This window comes from Nelumbo nucifera, chromosome 8 (assembly GCF_055504915.1).
Source record: "Nelumbo nucifera cultivar China Antique chromosome 8, China Antique-T2T, whole genome shotgun sequence".
In the NCBI taxonomy this organism is placed as follows: Eukaryota; Viridiplantae; Streptophyta; class Magnoliopsida; order Proteales; family Nelumbonaceae; genus Nelumbo; species Nelumbo nucifera.
Genome location: NC_142656.1, coordinates 38,637,765 through 38,663,067, shown reverse-complemented (window position 1 = coordinate 38,663,067; position 25,303 = coordinate 38,637,765). Strand labels below are relative to the sequence as shown.

The 25,303-nt window shown below is 36.1% G+C and overlaps 1 protein-coding gene across 1 annotated transcript; it reads left to right on the top strand.

The window, feature by feature from the left end:
- Positions 1 to 495: 495 nt before the first annotated feature.
- Positions 496 to 24,918, top strand: LOC148789892 (serine/threonine-protein phosphatase PP1-like). The gene is made up of 8 exons (XM_088893802.1): positions 496 to 616; positions 841 to 1,004; positions 8,224 to 8,370; positions 12,653 to 12,734; positions 13,923 to 14,482; positions 16,814 to 16,960; positions 17,804 to 17,872; positions 17,979 to 24,918. Exons 1-6 carry the CDS (start codon positions 496 to 498, stop codon positions 16,826 to 16,828), a joined length of 1,089 nt encoding a protein of 362 aa, XP_088749928.1. The 3' UTR covers positions 16,829 to 16,960; positions 17,804 to 17,872; positions 17,979 to 24,918.
- Positions 24,919 to 25,303: the final 385 nt, after the last annotated feature.

Sequence of the window (25,303 nt, the reverse complement as noted above, 5' to 3'; positions counted from 1 at the left end):
GACTGACCTTAGTTAGGTCTATAAAGGTTAAAAACATTGTTTTTTTTTTATTTTCATTTGATAGATAGAACAATCTAGAAGTAAGGTGAAGCAGATCCCGGTGTCGGGGGTTGGTCTCGTAGATTCCTTTTTTACATGAGTGATTACAACTAAACTTAATGGAACAAATTACCTTGCGTAGGCAAAATCCATTAAGATCCATGTCTGTAGTAGAGGTAAAGTAGGGTTTCTAATGGATAGTAAGGCGATGCTGGATGAGTCTAACCCTACATATGAGAAATGGATGTAGGATAACTGCACAGTTATTGGGTGGTTGGTAAATTCTATGCAGCCCCATATAAGCCAACACTATCTGTGGATGACTTCAGCCAAGGAGATTTGGGATAGTGTGACAGAGATATATTCTCAGAAATTAAATGTTGCAAGGGCATACAAACTAAAGAGTGATGTGAAGAATTTAAGACAGGGGAGAAGAGTGTGGCTGTCTATTATTCGATGTTAAAGTCACTATGGCAGGAGTTGGATGTTATGGAAACATTTGCATGGGAAAGCACCAAAGATGCCGAAATTTTTAGGAAATTTGAAGAAAGAAACAAGGTGTTTGAGTTCCTTACAGGTAGAATATCTTGGCCAAGGATGATGTGTTACTTGTGCAGGCATACTCTATGGTGAACAATGAAGAGTGCAAACGATAGATACAACTATAGACCCCACCTCCTCCAGAACATTTTGCACATGCAAGAATAAAACCAAAGGGCATGAATAAGAAAAAGGAAGTGATATGTGAATACTACAAGAAGCTGAAACATACTAAGGATTCTTGTTGGAAGCTTCATCCAGATATTCTTCCTGAGAGGTTCCAGAACAACAACAACTCTAAGAAGGGTAGTCAGTTTGAAAAACCCAAGAATGCAAATGTTGCCACAGTGTCTGAATGTGAAGAAAAATCTGCTGTGGAACAGGTAGCAGCAATGAAGGTAGAATTTGAGAGATATGGGAATTTGGTAAATCACTTGGAGTCTAAAGAAAATTAATCATTAATTTTTGTACAAAATTAAGTAAATTGTTATCCATAGATTCCTATTTGTTTAATTTATTAAACTATTCAAGTAATTATAATTCATTTAACTAATAAGTTATTTCTCTCTCTCTCTCTCTCCCAACCTGAGCCTAATATTTAGGGTTATCAATAGGATAGGTATTGGTTGGTCGGGCCACGTTTAGGTTGGTCTTTGCCTTTATATCAACATAACTTATTAAAGCCCAAGTCTAAGCCTAGGCCAACCATCGAGCTGAGATTTTGAGCGTGCCTAATCATATAAAGCTTGGATTGCGATAAGTAAATTTTCATTCTTTGTTTCTCTCTCATTTCCTAGAAATCTCTCTTCCATATTTGTTGCTACATGTAACTATTTACAATGATGTCATTAATGAAGAGCTAACTATTCTCTCTTATTTTATTGCCTAATTATTTATATACTTATTTTAAAAAGTTAAAAGACTTTGTTGATTTAATTTACTAGATTATTTAATTATTTCCCTCTCTTTATTACCGCTCTTTGTCCAACATTTAAAGGTTGTCAATGGGTGGGGTTTGTTCTACATAGCTTGGATATTTTATTAAATTAAACTATTCATTTATATATTTTACAAATATATGTAAATTATTATCCATAGTTTTCTATTTATTTAATTTACTAATTTATTTCATTAATTAATAATTTATGAACCGTTTAGGGTCTGAGTTGGGATTAAACCTATTCATAGGTAGTGCCATGTTCAACCCAACACCCAATAATAAATAAATATTTAGTTATTTTATTAAACTAAATCATTGATTTGTTTATTTTACAAAATTAAGTAAAATATTATCCATATATTTTTATTTTTTAATTTACTAAATTATTCAAGTAGTTAATAATTTATTTAAAAATTAAGTTATTTCAATCTCTCTCCCCGAGCCTAATATTTAGGGCTATTAGTAGGTTAGGTCTCATTTGGGATTAAAATTATTAATGGGTTGGGCCAGGTTTGGATTGGGATTTGCATTTTTATCAATAGAATATATTTAAGCCCAAGTCTGAGTTTGGGTCGGCCTTCTGACGTTCATATAACGGTGAGAAAATTCTTCATTTATCTCTCATTTTCTTACCTAATTATTTATATAGTTATGTTATTAAGTTAAAAAAGTTATTTATTGAATTTATTAAATTGTTTACTCTATAAACAAGTTATTTCTCTCTCTCTCCCTCCCCGAGATAAATATTTAGGGTTGTCAACGGATTAGGTTTAGATCTAGATAGCTTGGATATTTATTTATTTTACCAAAAGTTAGTATATTATTATCCATAGATTTTAGTTTTTTACTTAACTAAATTATTCAATTAATTAATGATTTAATTTATGAACAAAGTATTTCTCTTTCTCTCTCCCTTTTTAAGTCTATCAATGGATTAGTTATGTTGCCGGATAGGCTATACATGTCTTGTCCCAATAATAACTGAAATTTTATTTATTTACTTTACTAAATTAAATTAGTCATTTATTTGTTTTAATAGATGAAATAAATTATTCTCCATAATTTTTTATTTATTTAATTCAACCCATGACCAATATTTAACTAATAAGTTATTTCTCTCTCTCTCTCTCTCTCTCTCTCTCTCTCTCTCTCTCTCTCTCTCTCTCTCTCTCTCTCTCTCTCTCTCCCCGAGCCTAATATTTAGGGCTATCAAAAGGTTAGGTCTTAGTTGGGATTAAACCGGTTCACGGTCCGTGCCAGGTTCAAGTCGGTCTTTGCCTTCATATCAACAAAACATATTCAAGCCCAAGTCTGAGCTTGGGCTGGCCATCAAGCCTAGACCTTAAGCTTGAGGCCGACCATCATATAAAGCCCAAAGCACGACTAGGAAATTTTAATTCTTTGTTTCTTATTTTATTGCATAATTATTTATATATTTATATTATTAAGTTAAATAATGTTATTTATTTATTTTTATTAAAAAAATTGCTAAAAATCCCCCTTCCATAATTGTTGCTAAATATCTAATTATTTGTAATGATATCATTAATAAACATCTATTATTTTATTAAGTTAAAAAAATTATTTATCTAATTTAGGCCAAGTTCAGGCTGGGATTTGTCTTTATATCAAAAGAATAGGGGTGGAGGTAGGGGGGACCTAGGGGAGCCATGGCCCCCCTATGGCCCAAAAATCCCCACTATTCCATGTAAATTTCCTAGGGGTGCAACTTTTCCGTGTTAGGGTTGGGATTTTGTCAAAATTTCAATTGGCCCAACCTGAAGCCTGAGCCCGAAACAGTGTAAACTGTTAACTTGGGACAACCCGACTTGCACCCCTAAAATTTCCCCTCCCCCAATCTCCACCCCAATGGGGTGTCCCCCCTTTAACCATCCATATTTATTCCCCCCCGACCCCCAAATTCCACCTTAGTTTTTGGCCCCTTCATGAAAATTTTCTAGCTCCACCCCTGCAAAAGAACATATTCAAGCCCAAGTACAAGCCCAACCCAACCATTGGCCCTAAATATTGAGTCGAGCCTACCCAAGGAGATTATTATTCTTGTTGGTGATGATGGAATCAGATTACCAGGTAATGCTTTTGATTCTCAATTTTATTTTGATAGGCAAGTACTCTCTTTCTTTATAATCTGAGTTGGTTCAGATTGATGTGCTTTGCCTAAATTTAATAAATCTGTTATAATACCTTTTTTAGCCTTTTTTTCCTAATTAGACAAAGAACTGTTGTTGGTTGTATTTTGCAACAATTAATAGATGTTTGAGATGATTTTAGGGACTTGTTAGATGCTTGAATATCATGGTTTTTTTTTTTCCTTTTGAATTTTGGTTCATTCGTGCAATCTCTCTCTCTCTCTCTCTCTTCCTCTCCTTGGGCAGATTTTTAACTTTCTAGCTCCCTTTTGAGTACAAATCAGTATGTCCAATTTTCTCACCGGTGCTTCTTAATTTTCATTGGTCATTTAATTGTTCAGAAGGAAAAGGTTTGCGATTTGCTAACAGTCATGAATTTTTAGCAATAATGACCCTGTCCAAAACTTTATTCACATCTTTCTGACAAATCAATGTTGGACACATTACTCTAACTCCTCAAAAAATTACCAATTGAAACAAAAATCTTTTCTATTGGGTTTTTGGATGAGATTGAATGCAATTAGTTATTAGATGGAGATATGCTCGGCTTGGTTGTTAGCCTATAAAAGACCAAGAAAATGCAATCTGTCATGAATTTGTGCCCACATGCTGGTGTTGACGAAGTATTAGAATTTTAATCCATACCAACACCAGCAAAGAAACATTTGAAAGTTAACCACATGCTTTGAAATGGATTTATTCTTGTTTAATGTTGTGTGAATATCTTCTTGTCAATATGGGTTGCTTTTCTTGTCAATATGGGCACTCAATCTGTTGTTACAAGTGTAAATATCTTCTAATGCTGTTAATATTTGATTACTTTAAATGGATTTATTTCGTTTAAGACTCATCTTTATAATGAAACATCAGGGGTAGGGGTATGCATTGCTTTTCTTGTCAATATGGGTGCCCAATCTGTTGCAAGTTTGAATTTTGATAGCAGTTCATATACTTTACCCATATGATCTGCATGCATATTTCTAGATTGCAAGAATGTGGTGTATCTTTATTATAAAAATTTGATTCAACCACTTATGGTTGTTTGTACTCACTAGATGATTTTACTAATGAATAGATTTGTAATAACCAATTACATGGACGTCATAGATACCATGGATATTTCTTTATTTTTTATTTTACTAAATTAACTAAATTACTATCTACAGATTTTATTCATTTAGTTTAATAAATTATTCAATTAATTAATAATTTTGTTTACTAACAAATTATTTTGGGCTATCAACAAGTTAAGTCTAGAGTGGGATGGCATGTATCTGTCCCATCCCAATAATAAATGAAAACTTATTTATTTATTTATTTTACTAAACTAAATTATTCATTTATATATTTAAATACATTAGATAAACTATTATGTATAATGTTTTATTTATTTGATTCAACCCGACACCCAATAATAAATGAGTATTTAGTTATTTTATTAAATTAAATTATTGATTTGTTTATTTTACAAAATTAAGTAAAATATTATCTATATATTTTTATTTTTTAATTTACTAAATTATTCAAGTAATTAATAATTTATTTAACTATTTAGTTATTTCAATCTATCTCCCCAAGCCTAATATTTAGGGCTATTAGTAGGTTAGGTCTCAGCTTGGATTAAAATTATTAACAGGATCAATAGAACATATTTATGCGCAAGTCTGAGTCCAGGTTGAACTTCAGGCCTACATCTTGAGCATGAGCCTGAAGTTCATTTAGAGCTCGAATCATGGTGAGGAAATTCTTTGTTTCTCTCATTTTCTCACCTAATTACTTATATAGTTATGCTATTAAGTTAAAAAATCTTTACTGAACTTACTAAATTATTTTAGTTTATAAACAAATTATTTCTCTCTCTCTCTCTCTCTCTCTCTCTCTCTCTCTCTCTCCCTCTTGAGTTACATATTTAGGGTTGTCAATGGATTGGGTTTAGATCTAGATAGTTTGGATATTTATTTATTTTTTCAAAAGTTAGTAAATTATTATCCATAGATTTTATTTATTTATGTAACTAAATTATTCATCTAATTAATGATTTAATTTATGAACAACGGATTAGTTCTGGTGTCGAATGGGCTGTACATGTCTTGTCCCATTAATTAATTTATTTATTTTACTAAATTAAATTATTCATTTATTTGTAGGTTGTGCTACTTGTTGGGCTGTGTCGTGCAGGCCTATGGACCTGAAACCCTCGACCCAGCATGATCCACATGATTGTGTTGTGCCCAGCACGGCCTGTGTGCAGGTCTGGTCCAAAATCTTGTTATGGCCCAGAACAACTCGATTTACACCTCTAATCCTCTCCCTTGGAAAGTGGGGGTGTTCAAATTTGGATTAAAAACCGAAAACCGAACTGAACCAAGCTGAATAAGCTAATTCAGGTATTGGTTTGTTTTGGTTTTTGATTTGTTAAAAATTTAATAAAATCGAACAAAAAACCAAACTACTATACTATATAAAATTGTATATTATATAATTAATTATTTATATTAATTGTATTATGTTTCACTAATTTAAGGAAAAATTCTCGATTACTACCTTGTACTTTAGTCCTAGTGTCATTTTACTCCCCAAACATTAAAACACGACAATTCGGTACCCAAACTTTCAAAACATGCCAATCCAGTACCTACCATTAACCATGCGTTAAGTGGCATTTAAAAAGACACAAATGCCCTTTGTGTGTCATCTAATTCTCTTTATCATCCATCCAAATGTTGATAAAATAATAAACAGTGCCAAATCCTTGCCTCTTCTATTCAAGAAAGTTGGAGTCACTATAATGCCCACTAAGACGTGACCCCAACTTTCATGAATAGAAGAGATGATTTGAGACTATTCATTTTTGGTCAACGTTTGGATGGTTGCTAAAGACAATTAGATGACACTCAAAGGGTGTTTATGTCTTTTTAAATGCCACTTAATGACTGTTTAATAGGCTGGTTAACGATAGGTATTGGATTGACACATTTTGAAAGTTCAGGTATTGAGTTATCACGTTTTAAAGTTTGGGGACCAAACTAGGCCCAAAGTATACGGTACTAATTAGGAATTTTCCCTTAATTTAATTATTGTTTTATATATTACTCTTTTTCTTAAATCTCCCTTTAGGCATTGAGCCCAATCGGAATGTTTGTTAGTATCAATACTAAATAAGAACACTAATTTAAATTAATTACTACTTTACTAATTAGTATAGTAATTACTAGTAACTAGTAAGTGGGAAACACAAAAGACAACCACATTGGAGTGGCTGAGTTGGGTTAGGAGTCAAACTATCAAAGAGTAATTACTAATTAGTATTTACTAATTACTAACTCTTGTTTGATTTTTCCCTTTTTCTACTAACTCAGTCCTTTTGTTTTTTAAATACGGTATGGATTGGTTCAGTTTAAACCCTGTTTCGTTCGGTTCAATTGAGGGATATGACCAAACTAAATAGTGGGTTAGGTCATCGGTTTGAACCAAACCAAACCAAATGTACACCCCTACTTGTCATATAAATTAAACAGTTATGTAAGGGACACTTTCGTCATATTCTGAATTCTCAAATCATACCTTGTATTATGATAGAGTCCCTCTTTTATTGTTTGGACATTCTCAGAATTCCCTCTCACCACTCTGTTCCACAGTCCAACGTGCCGGTGTGTGGTGAGTGGCCAACGGGATGCTCGGGTTGGGGCTCGAAGAAGATGAGGACAAGAGATGGGGAGGGGAGAGTTCGAATGACTTTAAACTTTTGAAAGGAGCCCTGTTTTTGAATTTTGTCCTTTTGCGGGTGGTTAAACCGGGTTTGTTCAGCTAACGGCTGAACACCCGTTAATATTAGTGTTTTTGTCGAAATGCCAATGTGGTCACTTCTGAATGGTGGGATCACGTATCCAATAAACCCACGCCACGAGTGCATAAAACGTGGACTCTCACAATCCGGACTTCGGTCCCAACTTTACACTATCTCGGACACGGACTTCCGACCAGGCCCATTAGAATTTTGACCAAACCCAAGCCCGAGCCCGGCCAATGAACAGGCTTTGGACGTTCTGAAAATTCCCTCTCCCCACTCCGTTCTCTTTCTGTCTGGCTGCTTATTCCCGAAGGACACGGTAATTCCCGAAGGCCACCACCGCTCGATGACTAATTCTGTTAGAATTTTAAATGTACCGTTGTAAGAATCGTGGTATTTATTCTGCAATCTTTGATAGGCTTTACCTTGTCATTTAAATTGATTTTGTAACGGTCTAAATCCTTATCAATCGACCTGAGATCATCGATTAATTTCTATATAAGAGTTGGTGTTTTCCATTCAGAGAATAGCTCGATATCGTGCTTCTTAGAAAAGAGAAAGCAGAGAACAAAACCACTCGATTTCCTCAGACTTACCTGCGAATGGCGATCCATGGCTCCAGAGCCAGTTCACTCAGGTGGAGCTTCGCAGCTTGAATTCCTATGTGAGTAATCCTCAAAACCCTAAAACCCAAGTAGCTTTCTTGTTTGTGGGTTACTTCGATGTTTTGTCTATTTTCTTGATTTGGCGGCTGGTTTCTGCAGTTCCTCTCAATGAGGAGGGAGATCGGGCGAGTGACAATCAGAAACTTGCTTTCCAGGACGTCGGAGCTGAAAACCGTTGGAGAGTCTTTGACTGAGGAAGAGAGGGCTGCGTGTTTGATCGAATCGTATCGGGACATGGACGAGGAGGTATAGGATTTTGAAGTCTTCCTTCGGGTGAGTACTTATAGGATCTGCAGCTTGAATGCGTAAACATTGAATTTGAATTCATTTTTTTATGCAATTTATGGTTTTGGGTTGAGATTGTAAAAGATCATAGCGAATGATCTTTCTATGATATGTGTAAAGGTGTATTACGTGTAACTCTATTTTACGTTGGCCAGTAGATGCTTTGATTCCAAGACAGAGCGAGTAATGGGCATATAATCGTATTAGTATGTAATGCAGCAACTGTCACCAATTATCGCCCATAAATGATAGAATGTAATCTAAAGTGGTGGTCTTTAGGATGTTTAGGATGTAGGACTGAATTGAAAGAAAACTATTTCTGTTATGGGGGAGGGGGGAGGGCTATATAGTGCGGTCAGAAGAGGTAAAAGGCCCTGTTTCTTTCACTGTTCAAAGTAACATGATAAACAATTTTTTTTTTTTTTTTGATCAGCAACAGAAAACTTGAAATATTAATTTAGAATAAAAAGATACAACTAGAGGTTGTAAAAAAAAACAGAAAACCCAAAAAGCCCGCGCAAATTTTCACATAAGCCCAAAACATGGGTTGTCTCTGAATTCCTTGTTTAGCTAGGCCATCTGCCATGCTGTTTGCAGATCTTCTAATCCATCTTATTTGGATGAGTATATCTCTAGAAAGCTGTTTGAAGTGCCTGAATTCATTCCTTAGCTGCCAAATTACCCCTTCCTCAGTTTTGATCAGCAACATGCTACTTAATTTCTAGAGAGTTTATTTCTATCAATACTCTTTTTTTTTAAGTCTGTTGGTTTGACAATTTGACAGTGGACATGTCTAATCAGTTATTAATATTTAAAACAATTAAAATCACATAACCCTTATTATTTAAAGTATCAGTGACCCTGAAAACCATTTTGAACCTTGGTGTGCTTGGCATCTGCAATAAAATGATTTCATTGCATTCTTTATTGTTTTGGATTCTAAGTCAAGATGGGGATGTGATCGCTTCAAGATATCAAGCAATGAACTTTTCCCTAATGACCATAAATGATTCCATTTCAGATGAGGACATTGTACATTCAAGTGCTAATAAAAATAACTTGAACTAAAGCATCTTCTACACAAAATATGAGAAGTGGACTAAGTGGCTTGGAGATGTTCTCGAAAACCATCTAGAGCACCAATAAGGAGTTATTTGATGCCAGCTGATGGTCATCTAGGTACTAGGAGAATGCCAAAAGCTATGGGTTGAGGTTGTGAAAACTGAGAAATGACCTGATGACTCGTGGTTTGGCAGAGGGACCTAGGATGGGCTGGAATTATGATATGATAAATGTAGCTGACCCAGTATAATTGGTATATGTCTCTGTTGAACTGAATCAAGTTGAGTCCAGTTTTCAGAGAATTTGGCTTGTTGGATGATTGTTCTGGATTTGAAACATAGGGTACATGGCATTGCCCTTTTCAAAAGGCATGCACCTATTTTAAAAATGCCTTCCTTTGTTTATATTTTGTTTGGTAGATTCTTTTGTGTTATATGCCTTTGTAATGGTTTGTCAACTTCTCAAGTACCTTTTATTGCTGTTTATATTAGTAGTAATGGTCTATTGGCTTTTAAAATAAATAAATATAAAGACCATTCAATACCTGAATGGTCTATTAGATTTTATGGCTGTGATTTATGACTCAAATGAAAATAATTTTTAAGCTTTTTTGGTGTTGCTTCTGGTTGTCCACATTTGTATCTCTATGCCAGCCTGATGATGCCTTTTGCACTTTACCATTTCTTGTAGCACTTTAGAGGAGCTAAAAATCCATTATTTTCTGCAAGTAATTTGATGCAGTTTTGCACCAATTTCTCAAAACATTGCAATGCATCGTGTCAAGATAAATCTGAAACTTATTGGAAATGGTTTTAGAAGGAGGTTCCTTTTTTTGTTCTCCATAACAAAGCAAAATTACTTTCTCCAATGTCAAATCCTGAAAATGGAAATGATAATTATATTTGCACCTGAAATTTGCAAATAGAACTCATTAGTATAAATGCCTTCTGTCTTACTATGTCATCTATAACATGCATAATCTTACCAAAGAGATTAGACTCATTTGCTTATATATTATATGTTGAGGCATGATTAAATTTGATCATGTCTAAGCAGTCATATAAAAAAAAAAAAATTGTCTCAGTAGAGATGATTGGGCATTGCATTTTGTGATAACAATTTTTAACAGAACTGAGCTAGTTGACTGAGGAATTGATATAGCTTTGTTGCCAGACACCCTGATCATATCCATCTTGAGGTCACAGAGCATCAATGTGCTCTATCCAACACCTACAATACCTCTATATAGCTCCCTGATTCAAGTGAAAATCTCTAGCAACCTCTGGTCGAAAGGGAAGCAAACAATTTACATCTTGATTGCATCTGGAAAGAAAGACTTTAAAATCGTGTTACTTCCAGGCATTTATTTGGTAAAGAATGCATTTCTCAACTCCATGACTAGCACTTCCCTTCTAGAAGGCCAAAACCAGGATTTGGAAAGAAAAAAGTTTTGTTTGCTTCAAATGGTCTCAGATGATCTCTGCAGTGAGCATCAGCTATCTTAATGACAGTGGCCACTATAGCCCATTTCAATACTTTCTATGTAAGAGATAATCCATGCTGACTCCTAGATGCCATAGGAACTCTCCTTAGCCCTTAATACCATTGTTTAAAAACATTGAGAGAGTTTGGTGGAGAATGGGATTCTTTGTTTCTTGAGACCCATTTTTATTTTTTTCTGTTCCCCCATGCATGTATTCCTTATCTATCTTACCCAGCAGAGTTGGGAAGCTCATCAAGATTTTCAGAAAACATCCCACCCTTCTTTTCAGAAAACATCCCACCCTTCTAAGTTCTAAAACCTATCGGAATATACACATTCCTTTTTCCTCCCTTACCAAAAATTTCCTGCCAGGGTTATAAATTGGCCTTTCTAGCAGGGTTTCTATTCAACAGCCTCCTACCTAAGGATGGATCCAGCCTATGGGGCATGTCTCTCCTCATCCATTCGCACAATTGAGTGCCCCTGGAAAGTCTGCGGACACGATGCCCACCTAGCAATGTTAAACTCGGCTCCTTCCGCTTTGCAAGGAACCAGATAAGGGCCACCATGACTCTGTGAGGGCGTACTTTGTAAGCAACGGGCAGATAAGGCTTATCACCTTTGGACGTATTGAACATACACTTACTTTACTAAGCTCTCGGCTCTGATTCTCTGCCCACTAGCTCTGGTTCTCTTTGGCAGCTTGGTACTAACTTGCCTGTTAGAGTCCCCTTGCCTGGGTCATCCTCTCGGGCTCTTTGATGTGTTTGATCTTGTAGATACGACTTGATGACCTTAGTTCACATTGTTCAAGCTGTCATTGCCAGCAGAGACTCAGCGCGATTTGGTCCTCATCACCTTGTGTATGTCTTTTTCTCTGATGTACATCTTCTCATGTACTACCTCTTTTATTTAATCAAATTTTGTTATCCTTCCTCAAAAATTAAAATAAAGTAACACCATTTGCTCTTTTTTAAGCTATCTGGAAAGAGTGCTACAGCCAGATCTTTGACTCAAAAGCTTCCATCATAGAGGTTGTTATGCATAGGACTGAGTGATACCTGATCTGCTGGTAAAGAGGGACTCAGCAATTCCAGGGGTTACAGCTAAGCAATCCAGTGTAACTGGGATTCCATCTCTCTCTCTCTCTCTCTGATGCAAGCTGTCTTGTGTACATTCTGTTCTTTGTTTTTTTCTTTTTTTTTTTTGATCAATCATTCTGTTCTTTGTTTTGTTCATCTGAGTATATATCTCAATACTTCATTATAAATGAAGTAGGAGTTTCCCTGCTTTACAGCAATATAATCATATACCACTTAAAAAAATGCTTATTCTGAAGAAAGTCATTGGTAAAGAAACTCAAGTTGAAATGAGGGAAGTGTTGGGAGTGTTATATTTAGGAGGGGAGTTTTCTGAACAGCTGGAAGATGGGGAAATAAGAGAGCAGAAATCGGGGGAAGTTTTAGAAACAGAACACTATGTGAGGGTCAATTGAAAAGAATGGGGTGGGAGTTAATTATCAAAAAAAAAAAAAAAGAATGGGGTAGGAGTTTAGTTGACACCAGTAACCATATTTGGAGACACATTTTTGATACCTGATGAGGGCAATTCTGATGGCTGGAGTATGGTTTTTGGATAGAGGTCTGAGAGAATCCTTGTTTTTTCTTGTTTGTAATGGTTCTTATATTTGGGTCATAGTTTTCAAAGTGTGCTATTCCGCCATTAGTCTATGTAAGTTCTTATTTGATTGGTCATGATGGGGAGTTTAGGATGCTTGCTGGTTCTCTTGTCCTTTGTGGGTAATTCCTTACAACCTATTTTTGTGTCTACATTTTGTTTTAATGAATTTTTCTTTACCATAAAAAATGCTTATTCTGTCCAAGATTCCAAGGAACTTATCCCATAGTTTTGGAGATGTATTAGATCAGATGCCTGTGAGCAGAAAATCTGAATGTCATGTAATTACGTCTCTTTCACACTTTTCTCTACTACTCTCCCTCATTGAAAGATTGAGTCACTAGGGTCAGAGATATGATGGAGGGAAAGGTTTTAGCTTCAATTGAAATGAGATTTTCTCCATTTTGTAGCATGGAAAGATCCATGATGAACTTTAGAAGAAAGTAAAGGAGAATAAAGGGAGATGGAAGGGCAAAAGAGAGAAGAAAAGAGTGGGAGTAAAGGGTCAATGGAAAGAACTACAAGATTGGTGATGGTTGTTCAAATGGCCTGGGAGAGCAGGGAACATAGAGCCAAGAAGACTAACTGGATGTGAATTCACACTCGCATCCAACTCTCTTTCCCTGATGTTGTTTGCCTTAGCCAAACTATGTGGTGAACATGTTTAGAACAATCAAGTGTTGAACAAGTCGAGATCAATGAAACATGGGGGACCCTCATGGACCAACTCCTGTAATGTACAGGATCAGTGTCTCATCCACAGACTCCACCAGGTTGGTTTTTACCCAATAAAGAACTAATAGAGGACAAATATTCATATCTAAGCATTTATCTTTTTGTTGACTTCATCCTATGTGTCACATCATAGGTGTTAAGATTAATCAGATTTTATAACAGACATTGTCTAACACATGGTAACAACATATGTTTGCCTTTCTAAAGCCTGTTATCTTAGATACAAAAATGACAACTCCCATTATCTACATGCTTTTATGATTGTTTTGATTGATATTTGAGAAAAATGATTGTGGATTTCGATTGAGTAATGAGTATCTCAGAGCAAAGGCAGCCATATTTTGAATTTTATTAAGTACCGGAAGGAGCAAGTTGTTTGTTTTGTTGGGCATCTACCCATGTGTCTACACAGCTGATGCAAATGCATAAAGATAATTATCATATTTACCAAGTTTTCTGTTAAACTGCAAATATCTTGTGTGGAGTAAAAGTGTAGCTCCATTCATTTGCTTTAATAATGAAATCTCCATTGCTGAACTACTTGACTCTTTGGCAGGAGATATCCATGGTCAGTATTCTGATCTTCTTCGGCTTTTTGAATATGGTGGACTCCCACCTGCAGCAAATTATCTCTTCCTTGGGGATTATGTGGACCGTGGTAAGCAGAGCATAGAGACCATTTGCCTTCTCCTTGCATACAAAATTAAATACCCAGAGAACTTTTTCCTTCTTCGGGGCAACCATGAGTGTGCTTCCATCAACCGAATATATGGGTTTTATGACGAGTGCAAGAGAAGGTTTAATGTCCGCCTTTGGAAGACATTTACAGATTGCTTCAACTGCCTGCCAGTGGCTACTCTTAGTGATGACAAGATCCTTTGCATGCATGGAGGATTGTCCCCTGACTTGAAGAACTTGGATCAGATACGGAATATTGCTCGCCCTGTTGATGTGCCCGATCAGGGACTTCTCTGTGATTTGCTATGGGCTGATCCTGATAAAGATATACAAGGATGGGGAGAAAATGACAGAGGTGTATCTTATACATTTGGAGCTGACAAGATCACTGAATTCCTTCAAAAACATGATCTAGATCTCATATGCCATGCTCATCAGGTAGATATGATTCAAATGCCATAGCCTGGCTCTTTTGGCTTGCTTAATCAACTTTTGTTACTTCATTAACATATGCATCTATCGGCTTATGTCTAGGCCTATAGATTTCAGTTATGCATCTAACATCAAATCATGGTCTAGATTAGTGCATGTTTCATGAAATCATAGGGTCCCATTAGAATGGCATAATTCATAATCCTCACTAAAAGTTATGGCAGACAAGTAGGGGTGCTACAACTTCCATATCTAGTAGTGGACTTTCCAGTGTGACAGAAGGTAATTTGGGTGACTAATGATGAAAAATAGATATGAATAAACAAAGATACAGCTTGCTGTCCACCAAAGTTTGAGTAGGAACTATATTTCATCATGGAAGCACTTACAGAAGTAAAGAAAAAGAACTGTTGCTCATAGTTTCCAAGGTGCCAAGGCAAGGCTAGTTGACCATGGCGGGGCACCCGGGCACCTAGGCACCTAGCCCTCACCTAGGCGATGGAATTTAAAAATAATAAGTTGATGGATTTCTACCCATTCTGAACTAGTTTCTTTGGATTTATGTATTCTACACTTTTGTGCTTGTTTCTTGAAGTGTTGCTTCAAGTAGGCAAAACAATTTATTAGAGTTACAACTTATAACTTAGGAGTTGGAACTTAAAAGAACTGAAGGGGGTGGAGCCCCTATTTGAGATCAACAAAACATAGGGAACAAATACTAAAATAAAAGAAAATGAATGTGAAATGTAGGTGGCAGAGCCCCTGTTCTAGACTCAGAAAAACTGGTGAAAAAATATTAAAATAATAGAAGAAATATGAAGAAGAAAAGAAGGGGTGAAGCCCTGTTCTAGACCCAGAAAAGCTGGTGAAAAAATACTAAAATAAAAGAAGAGTATGAAGAAGAAAAGAAGGGGTGGAGTCAAGGAAGTTATTGTTCTGACTTTCAATCCGCCAACATAGTATCCATATTCTCAATCTCTACAAGAGAAGTTAAGGCAACTGAGGTTCTCAAGAAAAAAAGAGAAAAAAGAGGATGAATTAACACTTGGGGAAAGTCTGCATGACAAGGTGGGCTGAGGGATGGCAGGTCCTATGCTTAGTCGGTGACAGGGGAATTAAATGGAGACGGGTTTGTTCCAGTTCATATTTCAAAACAAAATGAACAAAGGTCGGCAAGGTTTCAGGGTTCAAGCCAGTCCTGTGAGCTGGTTCAGTCTGGTCCAATGAACCGAGGCTAGTCAACCAGTCACATGTTGTTTTAAGTAAACACGTGACTGGCAAAGGGATAGAGGGTTGGGCCAAGGCCCATCAGGATCTAATGGGTCTAGGCAAGTGAATGGGCCCGACTTTTTTAAATTGGGTGGACCCGGACCTTAAAAAGCCACGCGCCCTTTTAAGTAGACACGTGACCAAAGGAGATGGGGAGATGATGGACCAAAACGATGGTCTATCATCGTCTCCCTCGAGCACTTTGCAACCAACGCCTGCAGGAAGTAGGGTTAGGCGCAGTGGTGCGGCAAATCTGAACTGGGCATGTTGCTGATCAAAACTGAGGAAGGGGTAATTTGGCAGCTAAGGAATGAATTCAGGCACTTCAAACAACTTTCTAGAGATATGCTCATCCAAATAAGATGGATTAGAAGATCTGCAAACAGCATGGCAGATGTTCTAGCTAAACAAGGAATTCAGAGACAACCCATGTTTTGGGCTCATGTGAAAATTTGGGCTGGCTTTTTGGGTTTGCTGTTTTTTTTACAACCTCTAGTTGTATCTTTCTATTCTAAATTAATATTTCAATTTTTCTGTTGCTGATAAAAAAAACAAAAAAAAAAAAATGCTTATCATGTTACTTTGAACAGTGAAAGAAACAGGCCTTTTACCTCTTCTGACCGCACTATATAGCCCTCCCCCCTCCCCCATAATAGAAATATTTTCCTTCAATTCAGTCCTACATCCTAAACATCCTAAAGACCACCACTTTATATTACATTCTATCATTTATGGGCGATAATTGGTGACAGTTGATGCATTACATACTAATACGATTATATGCCCATTATTCGCTCTGTCTCGGAATCAAAGCATCTACTGGCCAACATAAAATAGAGTTACACATAGTACACCTTTACACATATCATAGAAAGATCATAGAAAGATCATTCGCTAGATCCTTCCACTAATGATCTCTTCGAGATTGTAAAAGATGGCGTTCTTCTATGGTGATTTCCCTGTTAAGCCCTTTGCTTTAATTTGAATTTGGAGATGGTTTTCTTTCTTGGTTTTGGGGCTTTGTAAACTGAAGGCATATTCTTTGATGTAAACTTATCAATGTGGCAGTCTCTGGGACACTGATGAACGAGCAATCAATACAAAGAGGGTGCTGAACCCTTGGGAAAGGAATGAAAATCTTACACTATGCCTCGATTCTGCTAAGGCTATTGGATGTACAGTAGTTAATATTGGCACGCAGGACTTCATTGAAGGGTAAGTATACATGCTGTTTCAGTCGTTAGTTCTTTTCTATTTTCAAGAATATTTTGGTCCTGTCACTAGTTTTTTGATAGTTTTCTGAATATTCTGTTCCATGCCAAAGTACAAAGAAGTAAAACTTATTAACCTAATATTCTATTAGGTTCTTTTCATATGAACCCTGAAGATTATCTAAAAAGTGCATGATAGAAAGTCTGTAAACTTCAAACAAGATTGGAGTTTGCTATCTATGTATATTTCATTATTCTGTCATTGCTTGTACAATAGTCGATACCATATGCTCGGTAAGTACAATGCTAAGTTACATGTTTTGTGCTGTTGCACTGCACATTCTTTTTTCTTTATTTGGTCCTTCTAACAACTTTGGTTGGATTTTTGTTATTTTCTTCCTATATAATTACGTTGGCATATTGCAATCTATGAACAAATGTATATTTTGAGATGGATTTTTGTTGCATCATGTTGATTTTGATTAAATTTATTTTTTCCCTCTACTAAGTTATGGAAGTTGGTAGGGTGCTCCTAAGTGCTAGCAGTTTCTGGTCAGTACGAATATTAATATTCTCTGTGTTTTTTATTTTCTCTGTCATCTAGTGCTTCGGTTGATATCTCAAATCATTAAGGTATGCTCTGGTTGTCATCTAAAAATCACTATTATATGAATGAAGTTTGAGCTTTCTTTAGACTTTAGAGTGTTAAGTCTTGATTTTGGACTGTAATTGTTTGAAAGCCATTTTTGTATTTTGACTTTTGAGCACATGGTGATGATACAAACTGAAAATTATATAAGTAATATTTTCTATAATTGAAACAATTACTTTGATGTTTTAACCTTAGATACAACTATGGGTGGACCTCAATTTGAGGAAAACACCTCAATTGGTGGAGTTAGTTGATGATAGTAAGGTGAAATAGCCTTTTTATAGAAGTTTTCTGCTTATTTGTGATTTTTTATGAAATGTTATTTGCTACTTTTTAGTTCATATGTTGTATTTTGTTCATAAATCATTAGGATGTGGAGGAGCTGATGAATCAACCACCTGAGAAGATCTTATTGAGATGGATGAATTTTCATCTAACTTTCTCAGCAGATGTGAAGGTAAGTTAAAATTGGGTTAATAGATTCCCCTTTTCTTTATTTCGTTTGTGTGTTCATAATCACTATAACCTACTTTCGACTTTCTCAGCAGCTTGAAAACTTAATATGGTAGTGTACTATCTCAAAGTGGATATGAGATATCTGAAACAAGTGGTTCATCGAAACTTGAAATCCCATTTAGTTATATTTGGCAGTTAGAACTAAAAGATGCTTTATAACTCAATTTTATTTCATCCCACTTGGTGCTTGAATCCCAAAAACCAAAAACCAGAAACCAGGCTGAATGTTTCATTGAGTTAATTGAAATCACTTAGTAGTAAGCACTTTCCAGTTTCCATACTTTGAACGCTAGAACATGCCTCCTCTTCCTCCTCTTTGCACAAATATAACGAAAGCAAGTGTGCAATTAGTGAGCATATGCAATTGCAACTTGTTTAAATCTCAACATTAGGACAAGCTCTTTGTAGTAACAGCATCAAATGCATCAAAGTTTAGTTTATGCTAATAAGTCATTTGCTCTAATTAACTTTAAAAAGTCTGAGATCATTGCTATCCAAAACTGGTCTTTGGAAGATTTAAATAGCTGGTAAATTCTTGGGATCTCCAAAAAAGGCAAAGTGATTTATTGTGTTCTATACCAGAAGTATTCATTTGGCAAGAGAGAAAAGCAAAGTGTTTTTAATAACAAGAAGATGCAAAGGGATGAAGTACTTAGGAATATCCTCCAGTATCAGTGGTAGAGGCTTCATTGAAGCAGGTAAGGGATGATAGCACATGCAATCAAGGGATCAGATGTCTTGATGTAGAGGGCAATGTTGTTCTTCAAAGGAAAAACAATGTTTTCTAGTTGAGGAAGTGTTATCTGGAAGGATTGGTGCCAATTTGGGAACGGATCCAAGAGGATTAACTGATTAAGTAAATCTTATTTGGTGCATGTTACTAAGGTTTTTTCGTGGTTAAAAGAGGGACTTGTTGAGACTGGACCCAACAATAAATTTAAGAGAGTTTTTTCAAGGAAGGTAGGTTCTAGAGCTACGAATCATAAGGTTCTTATTGATATTAACTCCAGTGATCAAATTAACATTCATGACAGTTCTGAAGTTGGGGAGTTGAAGAAGATTGGAGTCCTTGAGGTGAAAGGGAAGGGGGATGTGGGTAAAGCTTTGATAAGTAATGAAGTTTTGAACTTAGATAATGGGAAAAGGAAGAGTCGAGTGGACTTAAGGAAACTAGTGGAGAGGGATATTGAAATTGGTAAATCTGTAGGCCTATTCTTTTTGGGTGGTGAGGCTTTTGCTAGAAGGGCTTTTGAAAGAGTTTGAGAAAAAGAAAAGGCAAAGTGAAAGAGCAACACTCAAGAGGAAGGTGGAGAGGCATGGGATGAGGGAGAGGGTCAGGATTTCAGACGTGGAGGACTAAGTGCGATTGATGGGAGGAGTTGTAGAAGTTTGATCTACTGGTTTTTACAGGAGGCGGATGCTGTTGTTTGAAGTGTTCAAGAGGGTTTTGGTTGGAGATTTTCTCATCTTGATCAGGGCTAGTGTTGCTTTGTTTAGTTCTTGGAATATGGTTTTAGTTTGGTTTTGTGTGTTGACCCTGGATTTGTGCTGTATTTTTTTTTTTTTTTTTTTTTTTATCTTTTGCTGTTTGCTATTGTGGGAGTATTGTTTTTGCTTTCGGATGATGTTTTATCACCTTTTAATTCCCTTGTTTTCTTTTTTAATGAAATTTACTCTTGAAAAAAAAATCTTTTGTTCTCTAAGCTCCTCATATGGTGTTAAATGAGTTCAAAGACTACTGCTTCAAAGTGTTCTTTTTGCATATAATCTGTGGGGGTAGTTTTGTAGTGCCCTTGTCCACCTTACTTGTGTTTCTTCCATTTTTTTTGAAATACTTTCTCTGTTTTTTTTTTTTTTTTTTTTTTTTTTTTTTGTACAGTTAATGTATAGGAGTTCCTGGTATCTGGAGTTTTTAATAGCTATTGCCCACCTTATCCCATTCTTCTGTTCCTTCTCCTCCTAATCGTGTTTGCTCTTTCGACCCAAGTCCACACTCAACCTTTATCCTGATACATACATACATGCATTGATAGGCCGAATAAACTGAAAATCCCCTTCCATTTATTGCTGTTTATTAGGTGAATTCTAAGAGGAAATACAACGAGTGAGAGAAATCTTTGTAAGTGTGAGACTTTATTCTTGTGAATGATACAAACTTATCACAATTCATGAGGTTAAGGAAGCTGAATATGACTTTCACCATGATCAGCCCTAACTACCTTCATGTGTACAATGCACTTGATTGAATAATTGATAATCATTCGAGTTTGTTCACATCTGAACTGCTAATCATGAGGTTCAACAATTGAAAAAGAGAAAAAGAAAGGGACAAAGTCCAAATGACTCCGCTGGCATGAACTGAATAGTAAAACTAGCGGTTTATGACATGAGTCAGTCCCAACTCCGCTATTCCGAGCTGAATAGTAAAACTAGCAACTTGGAATATGAGTATTGTTATTTGCCTCAAGCCTGTGACCAGTGTGAGATGGAGCATAAAATGCACTCACACAAAAAAAAAAAGAAAAGAAAAAGAAGAAAGAAGCAAATACCCTGTGTGAGATGGAGCATAAAATGCACTCACAAAAAAAAAACAGAGAAAAGAAAAAGAAGAAAGAAGCAAATACCTCGTGTGAGATGGAGCATAAAATGCACTCACACAAAAAAAAAAAAAAACAAAGAAAAGAAAAAGAAGAAAGAAGCAAATACCCCGTGTGAGATGGAGCATAAAATGCACTCACACCAAAAAAAAAGGGGAGAGAAAAAAAAAATTTGGTGACGGCTGAGGTTCAAAGGGACAAAATGTGGTTGAACACTTAATGAGGTGCAGTGACAGATTTGAGACCAAGCTCAAAGTAAGGGTTAAATTTGGCGGTCAAGGAGCTGATTCACATATTGAATGGAAGTGAATGTTGGGGCATGAAAAATTTCATATTCTCCCCTTCCTTGACTCTTATGTATGTGATAAGAATGACAATTCAGAGGAATGGATCAGAATACCTACACAGGTTTCCCAACCACTCAATGTATTCTCATCCTAGAATTCATCCGGTAAATGGTAATAATAAGGGGGGATGATCAGTTTATGGCTGAGGTCTTTGCTTGAGGACAAGCAAAAGCTTAACCCACTTGTGAAGGGGTACCTTTCCCCTATGCCCAGTCCTTGCCAATGTTTCCCTGAAGGGTGCAATGCCTACCTTCATCTCATCATACAAAGGCACCATCTCTATATGGAAACTCTACATTGGCTAACTATTCTTGGGTGATGGTGCCTCTCATGTGCATTGAAAACAGAGAGGACACATCCTCTGCTGATATCCAAAACTCCCCAAAAGGCCCAAAAAATGTGTGTATAACAACAATGACCCAGTAATGGGTCCATACCTTTTTGATGATTATGTGCACCTTTAATCTTATAATGCTGGGCTTTCTGCCAGAATGGCAACCTATATTGTTGGTGATGATGGAATCAAGTAACCAGTTAACGATTTTGGTTCCAATTTTATTTTGATAGGCAAGTACTCTCTTTCTTTGTTTTTCAGTTGTTCTAGAGATTAGTGATTTTAGTCCGAGTTGATTCAGAATGATGTGCTTTGCCTAAGTTTTATAACTCAATTATAATACAATTTTTAGTCTTTTTTCCTAGTTACACTAAGAACAATTGTTTGTGGTAGTTTGCAATAAATTATAGAGGTTTAAGATAGTTTTAGGGACTTGTTAAATGCTTGGATTTTGTGGTTTTTATTCTATTTTCCTTTAGAGTTGTGGTTCAATCGTGCAATCTCTCTCCTCTCTCTCCCCGGGTGAAGTGCTTGTTATTTTTGCTTTTTGAGTACCAGAACTTAATCCACTTGTGAAGCTTTCCCCTATGCCCAGTCCCTGCCAATGTTTCACTGAAGGTTGCAATGCCTACCTTCATCTCATCATACAAGGGCATCATCGCTTTATGGAAGACACTCTGCATTGGCTAACTATGCTTGGCTGGTGGTGCCCCACATCCTCTGCTGATACCCCAAACTCCCCAAAATACCCCAAATGTGTATATAACAACAGTGAGCCAGTATTGGGTCCATACCATTTTGATGATTATGTACAACTTTAATCTTACAATGCTGGGCTTTCTGCGGGAATGGCAACCTATATTGTTGGTGATGATGGAATCAGGTAACCAGGTAATGCTTCAATTGTTTTAGAGATTAGTGATTTTAGTCTGTGTTGGTTCACATTGATGTGCTTTTCCCAAGTCTTTTTTTGTCCTAGTTAGACAAAGAACAGTTGTTGCTTGTATTTTGCAATAATTAATAGAGGTTTGAGATAGTTTAAGGACTTGTTAGATGCTTGGATTTTTTTCTCATCGGTTCTTATTTTCATTGGTCATTTAAATGTTTAGAAGGAAATGCTATCTGATTTCAAGCAAGGAGCAAAAAAAAAAAAAAAAAAGAAACAGAAGCAGAAGCAAAAAAACTAAAGAGTTCCTAGCAAGGAAAAATTCAAAAGAAATCATAGTCAAGGGGCAGAGAAAAGATAGAAAAATGAAAAGTGGCAAGCAGCGGAAAAATCAAAATGCACAACAATCAAGGGGTAGAAAAAAAGTGAAATAATGATGAAGAATGTCAAGCAAAGGGGAGAAATGAAAAAGCACCGCCAACAAGGGGTTGATGCAAAGAGCCACAAAGAATTTCAATCAAGGGCAAGAGTTTCGTTTTGGGAGATGACGTAGTAGTTTCCTAACTAAGGCAAGACATGTGCTTTGAGACAAATATCCTTTTCTTTGGAATCCATAAACCTAAGAACCTCTATATAACCTATAAAAGTCCTCTTCGAATTGGCGATGATGGAATTTGACTCTTGATGTAGGGGAACCCAAGTGTTGTCCATTTGAACTACATATGGCCTGATTCTTGGGACTTAGCTTGAGGAGGTGATTCGGGTGCGGTCAATTTATTTGGGTTTTGTGCCATTTATCCTTCTTTGATGAAACCTGACCTAAGACCTCCTGGAGGTGTGTACACTAGGGGCATGAAGACATTTCCAATAAGAAAATAAAAGTGAGGTAAAGGGGAAGAGATGGAGTGTTACTTTTGGCTTAGTCTAGAAATGCATGATAAGTGTAATGTTGAGAATGTCGTTGACTATTTGTTACCCTTTTAAGGAAGAATGAATCATATCAACCCTCTTGGGTCAGGTTTAAAGAAATATCAAATATTGAATTGTTATTTATAAAAAAAATATAAACAAGGGAGGGGAAGTGGAGTTATGGGTGAAAGGATTTCTGTTTGAAAGTAGGGAAGCCAACATGGCGAAGGTGTTTCTGATTGGAGAAGAAGCTATGGGGTGGTTTCAGACTTTCATGGAGGATAGGAAACTTGTATGTTAAGAATCATTTGAATTTCCTGGGAGGAGGTATGTAGTGGAAAGAATGGGAGTATTTTGGGGAAGGAAAAAGCTTGAAGGAGGAAACTAGAGAAGATAGAAGAGTGGAGACTCTGAACTTGTAGAAGAAACACAGGGGGTTACTGGAGACTCTGAAGTGGGAAAGCAGAAGGAGAAACCCAAAAAAGAAATAGAAATGAAAATTTTGGCTAAAGCAGCAAAGGATTGCAGAATGGTAGAAATTTATTGTAAGTTTGATAGTACCACCGCAAGATTGCAAGAAGAATTGCTGAATTGTTGAAGTTAACCCCCTTTGAAAAATGTAAAGCCCTTCTAGAGTTTTTTTTTTTTTGACGAGTAAAGAGATAAGATTCATTAATAGAGAATTAAAGCAACAAGCTTCCCATGGAGAGGCACGAGTTGCGTCCTCTCCAAATAGCAGGGAGAAAGACAAAGGGAGACAGATAACAGAAAACAGAAACAAAAAAACTGAAAACGGTAAACAGATTCAATCTATAATTGAGCCCAATATATGCTTTCCCTGTTTACCCCTTGCTTTGCAAGGCCATCAGCCATAGAGTTAGCAGAAATCTCCACCCATTGTATTCTCACTGTCAAGCTTCTTGTCAGGCAGCTGAATTTTTTAATTTCATTCTTAAAGCACCACACTATAGAGTCCGGGTTTTGTAGCCATCCCAATACCACCTTGGAGTCCCCTTCTATTATCAGATGCTCCACACCTATCTGCACAGCTAGCTGTATATTCTAAATTTGTTGTATTTTATTTTTTTGACAAATAATAGTAGCATTTTATTTATAGATTTAATGTAGATACAAGGGAATCCTCAATAAAAGCACACAAACATACAATAAAGACCAAAAGCAGTTTTACCTTACTGCCACCCCCGGTTTAGCAAGTACTGCAGCAAAAGAGTTAGCACTTCTCACTTCCATATTATGGGTCCACCACTTAAATATAAATATCAATTTTTTGATTTACAAAAGTCCTTTTTGTAGCCAATTAGAAACGAACTTAGAGTCATGTTCAACAATTAATCTTCTAATATTTTGCTCTTTTGGCCTTTGCATTCCTTGCAGTATCAACTCTAAGTGAGTCACCTGTACCAATTGGCCTCGAAAACAAAGCCATAACTTTTCCTTCATCTTTGAAAACACCTCCAATTTGTTGTATTTTATTAGTAATTTAGGTATCGAAAGTTCTGAATTAATTGTTCTATGCATTTCTATAACCTTAACATAGTTCCAGCTTTAGAAGATGGAGTGACAATTATGAAAAGATGATTGGTTGGTTTTATGAGAAAAATAGGTTTGTAATTGGGTCTAATTTTGATCTGATTCAAAATTCACTTTATTATGTTTAAAATAAAGAAAATTTTAAATGCATTTTCAAAAGTTAAATTCTTTTTAACCTACACATATAATAAATTTATAGAAATATAAAATACTGAATTGTTATTTATAAAAAAAATATAAACAAGGGAGGGGAGGTGGAGTAATGGATGAAAGGAAATTTCAGAAGAATGAGGTTCAAAGAAGACCTCTAAGGATTGTTCTGTTTGAAAGTAGGGAAGCCAACATGGCAAAGGTGTTTCTGATTGGAGAAGAAGCTATGGGGTGGTTTCAGACTTTCATGGAGGATGCTATTCAGGTGCATAGGAAGCTTGTATGCAAAGGAGTCATTTGAATATCCTGGTAGGAGGTATGTAGTAGAAAAAATCACTAAAGAACTTTTTTGAGTAACCCAACCATTTCTCTATTTTAAATGGCTTGCTAGTTGGGATATTTAAC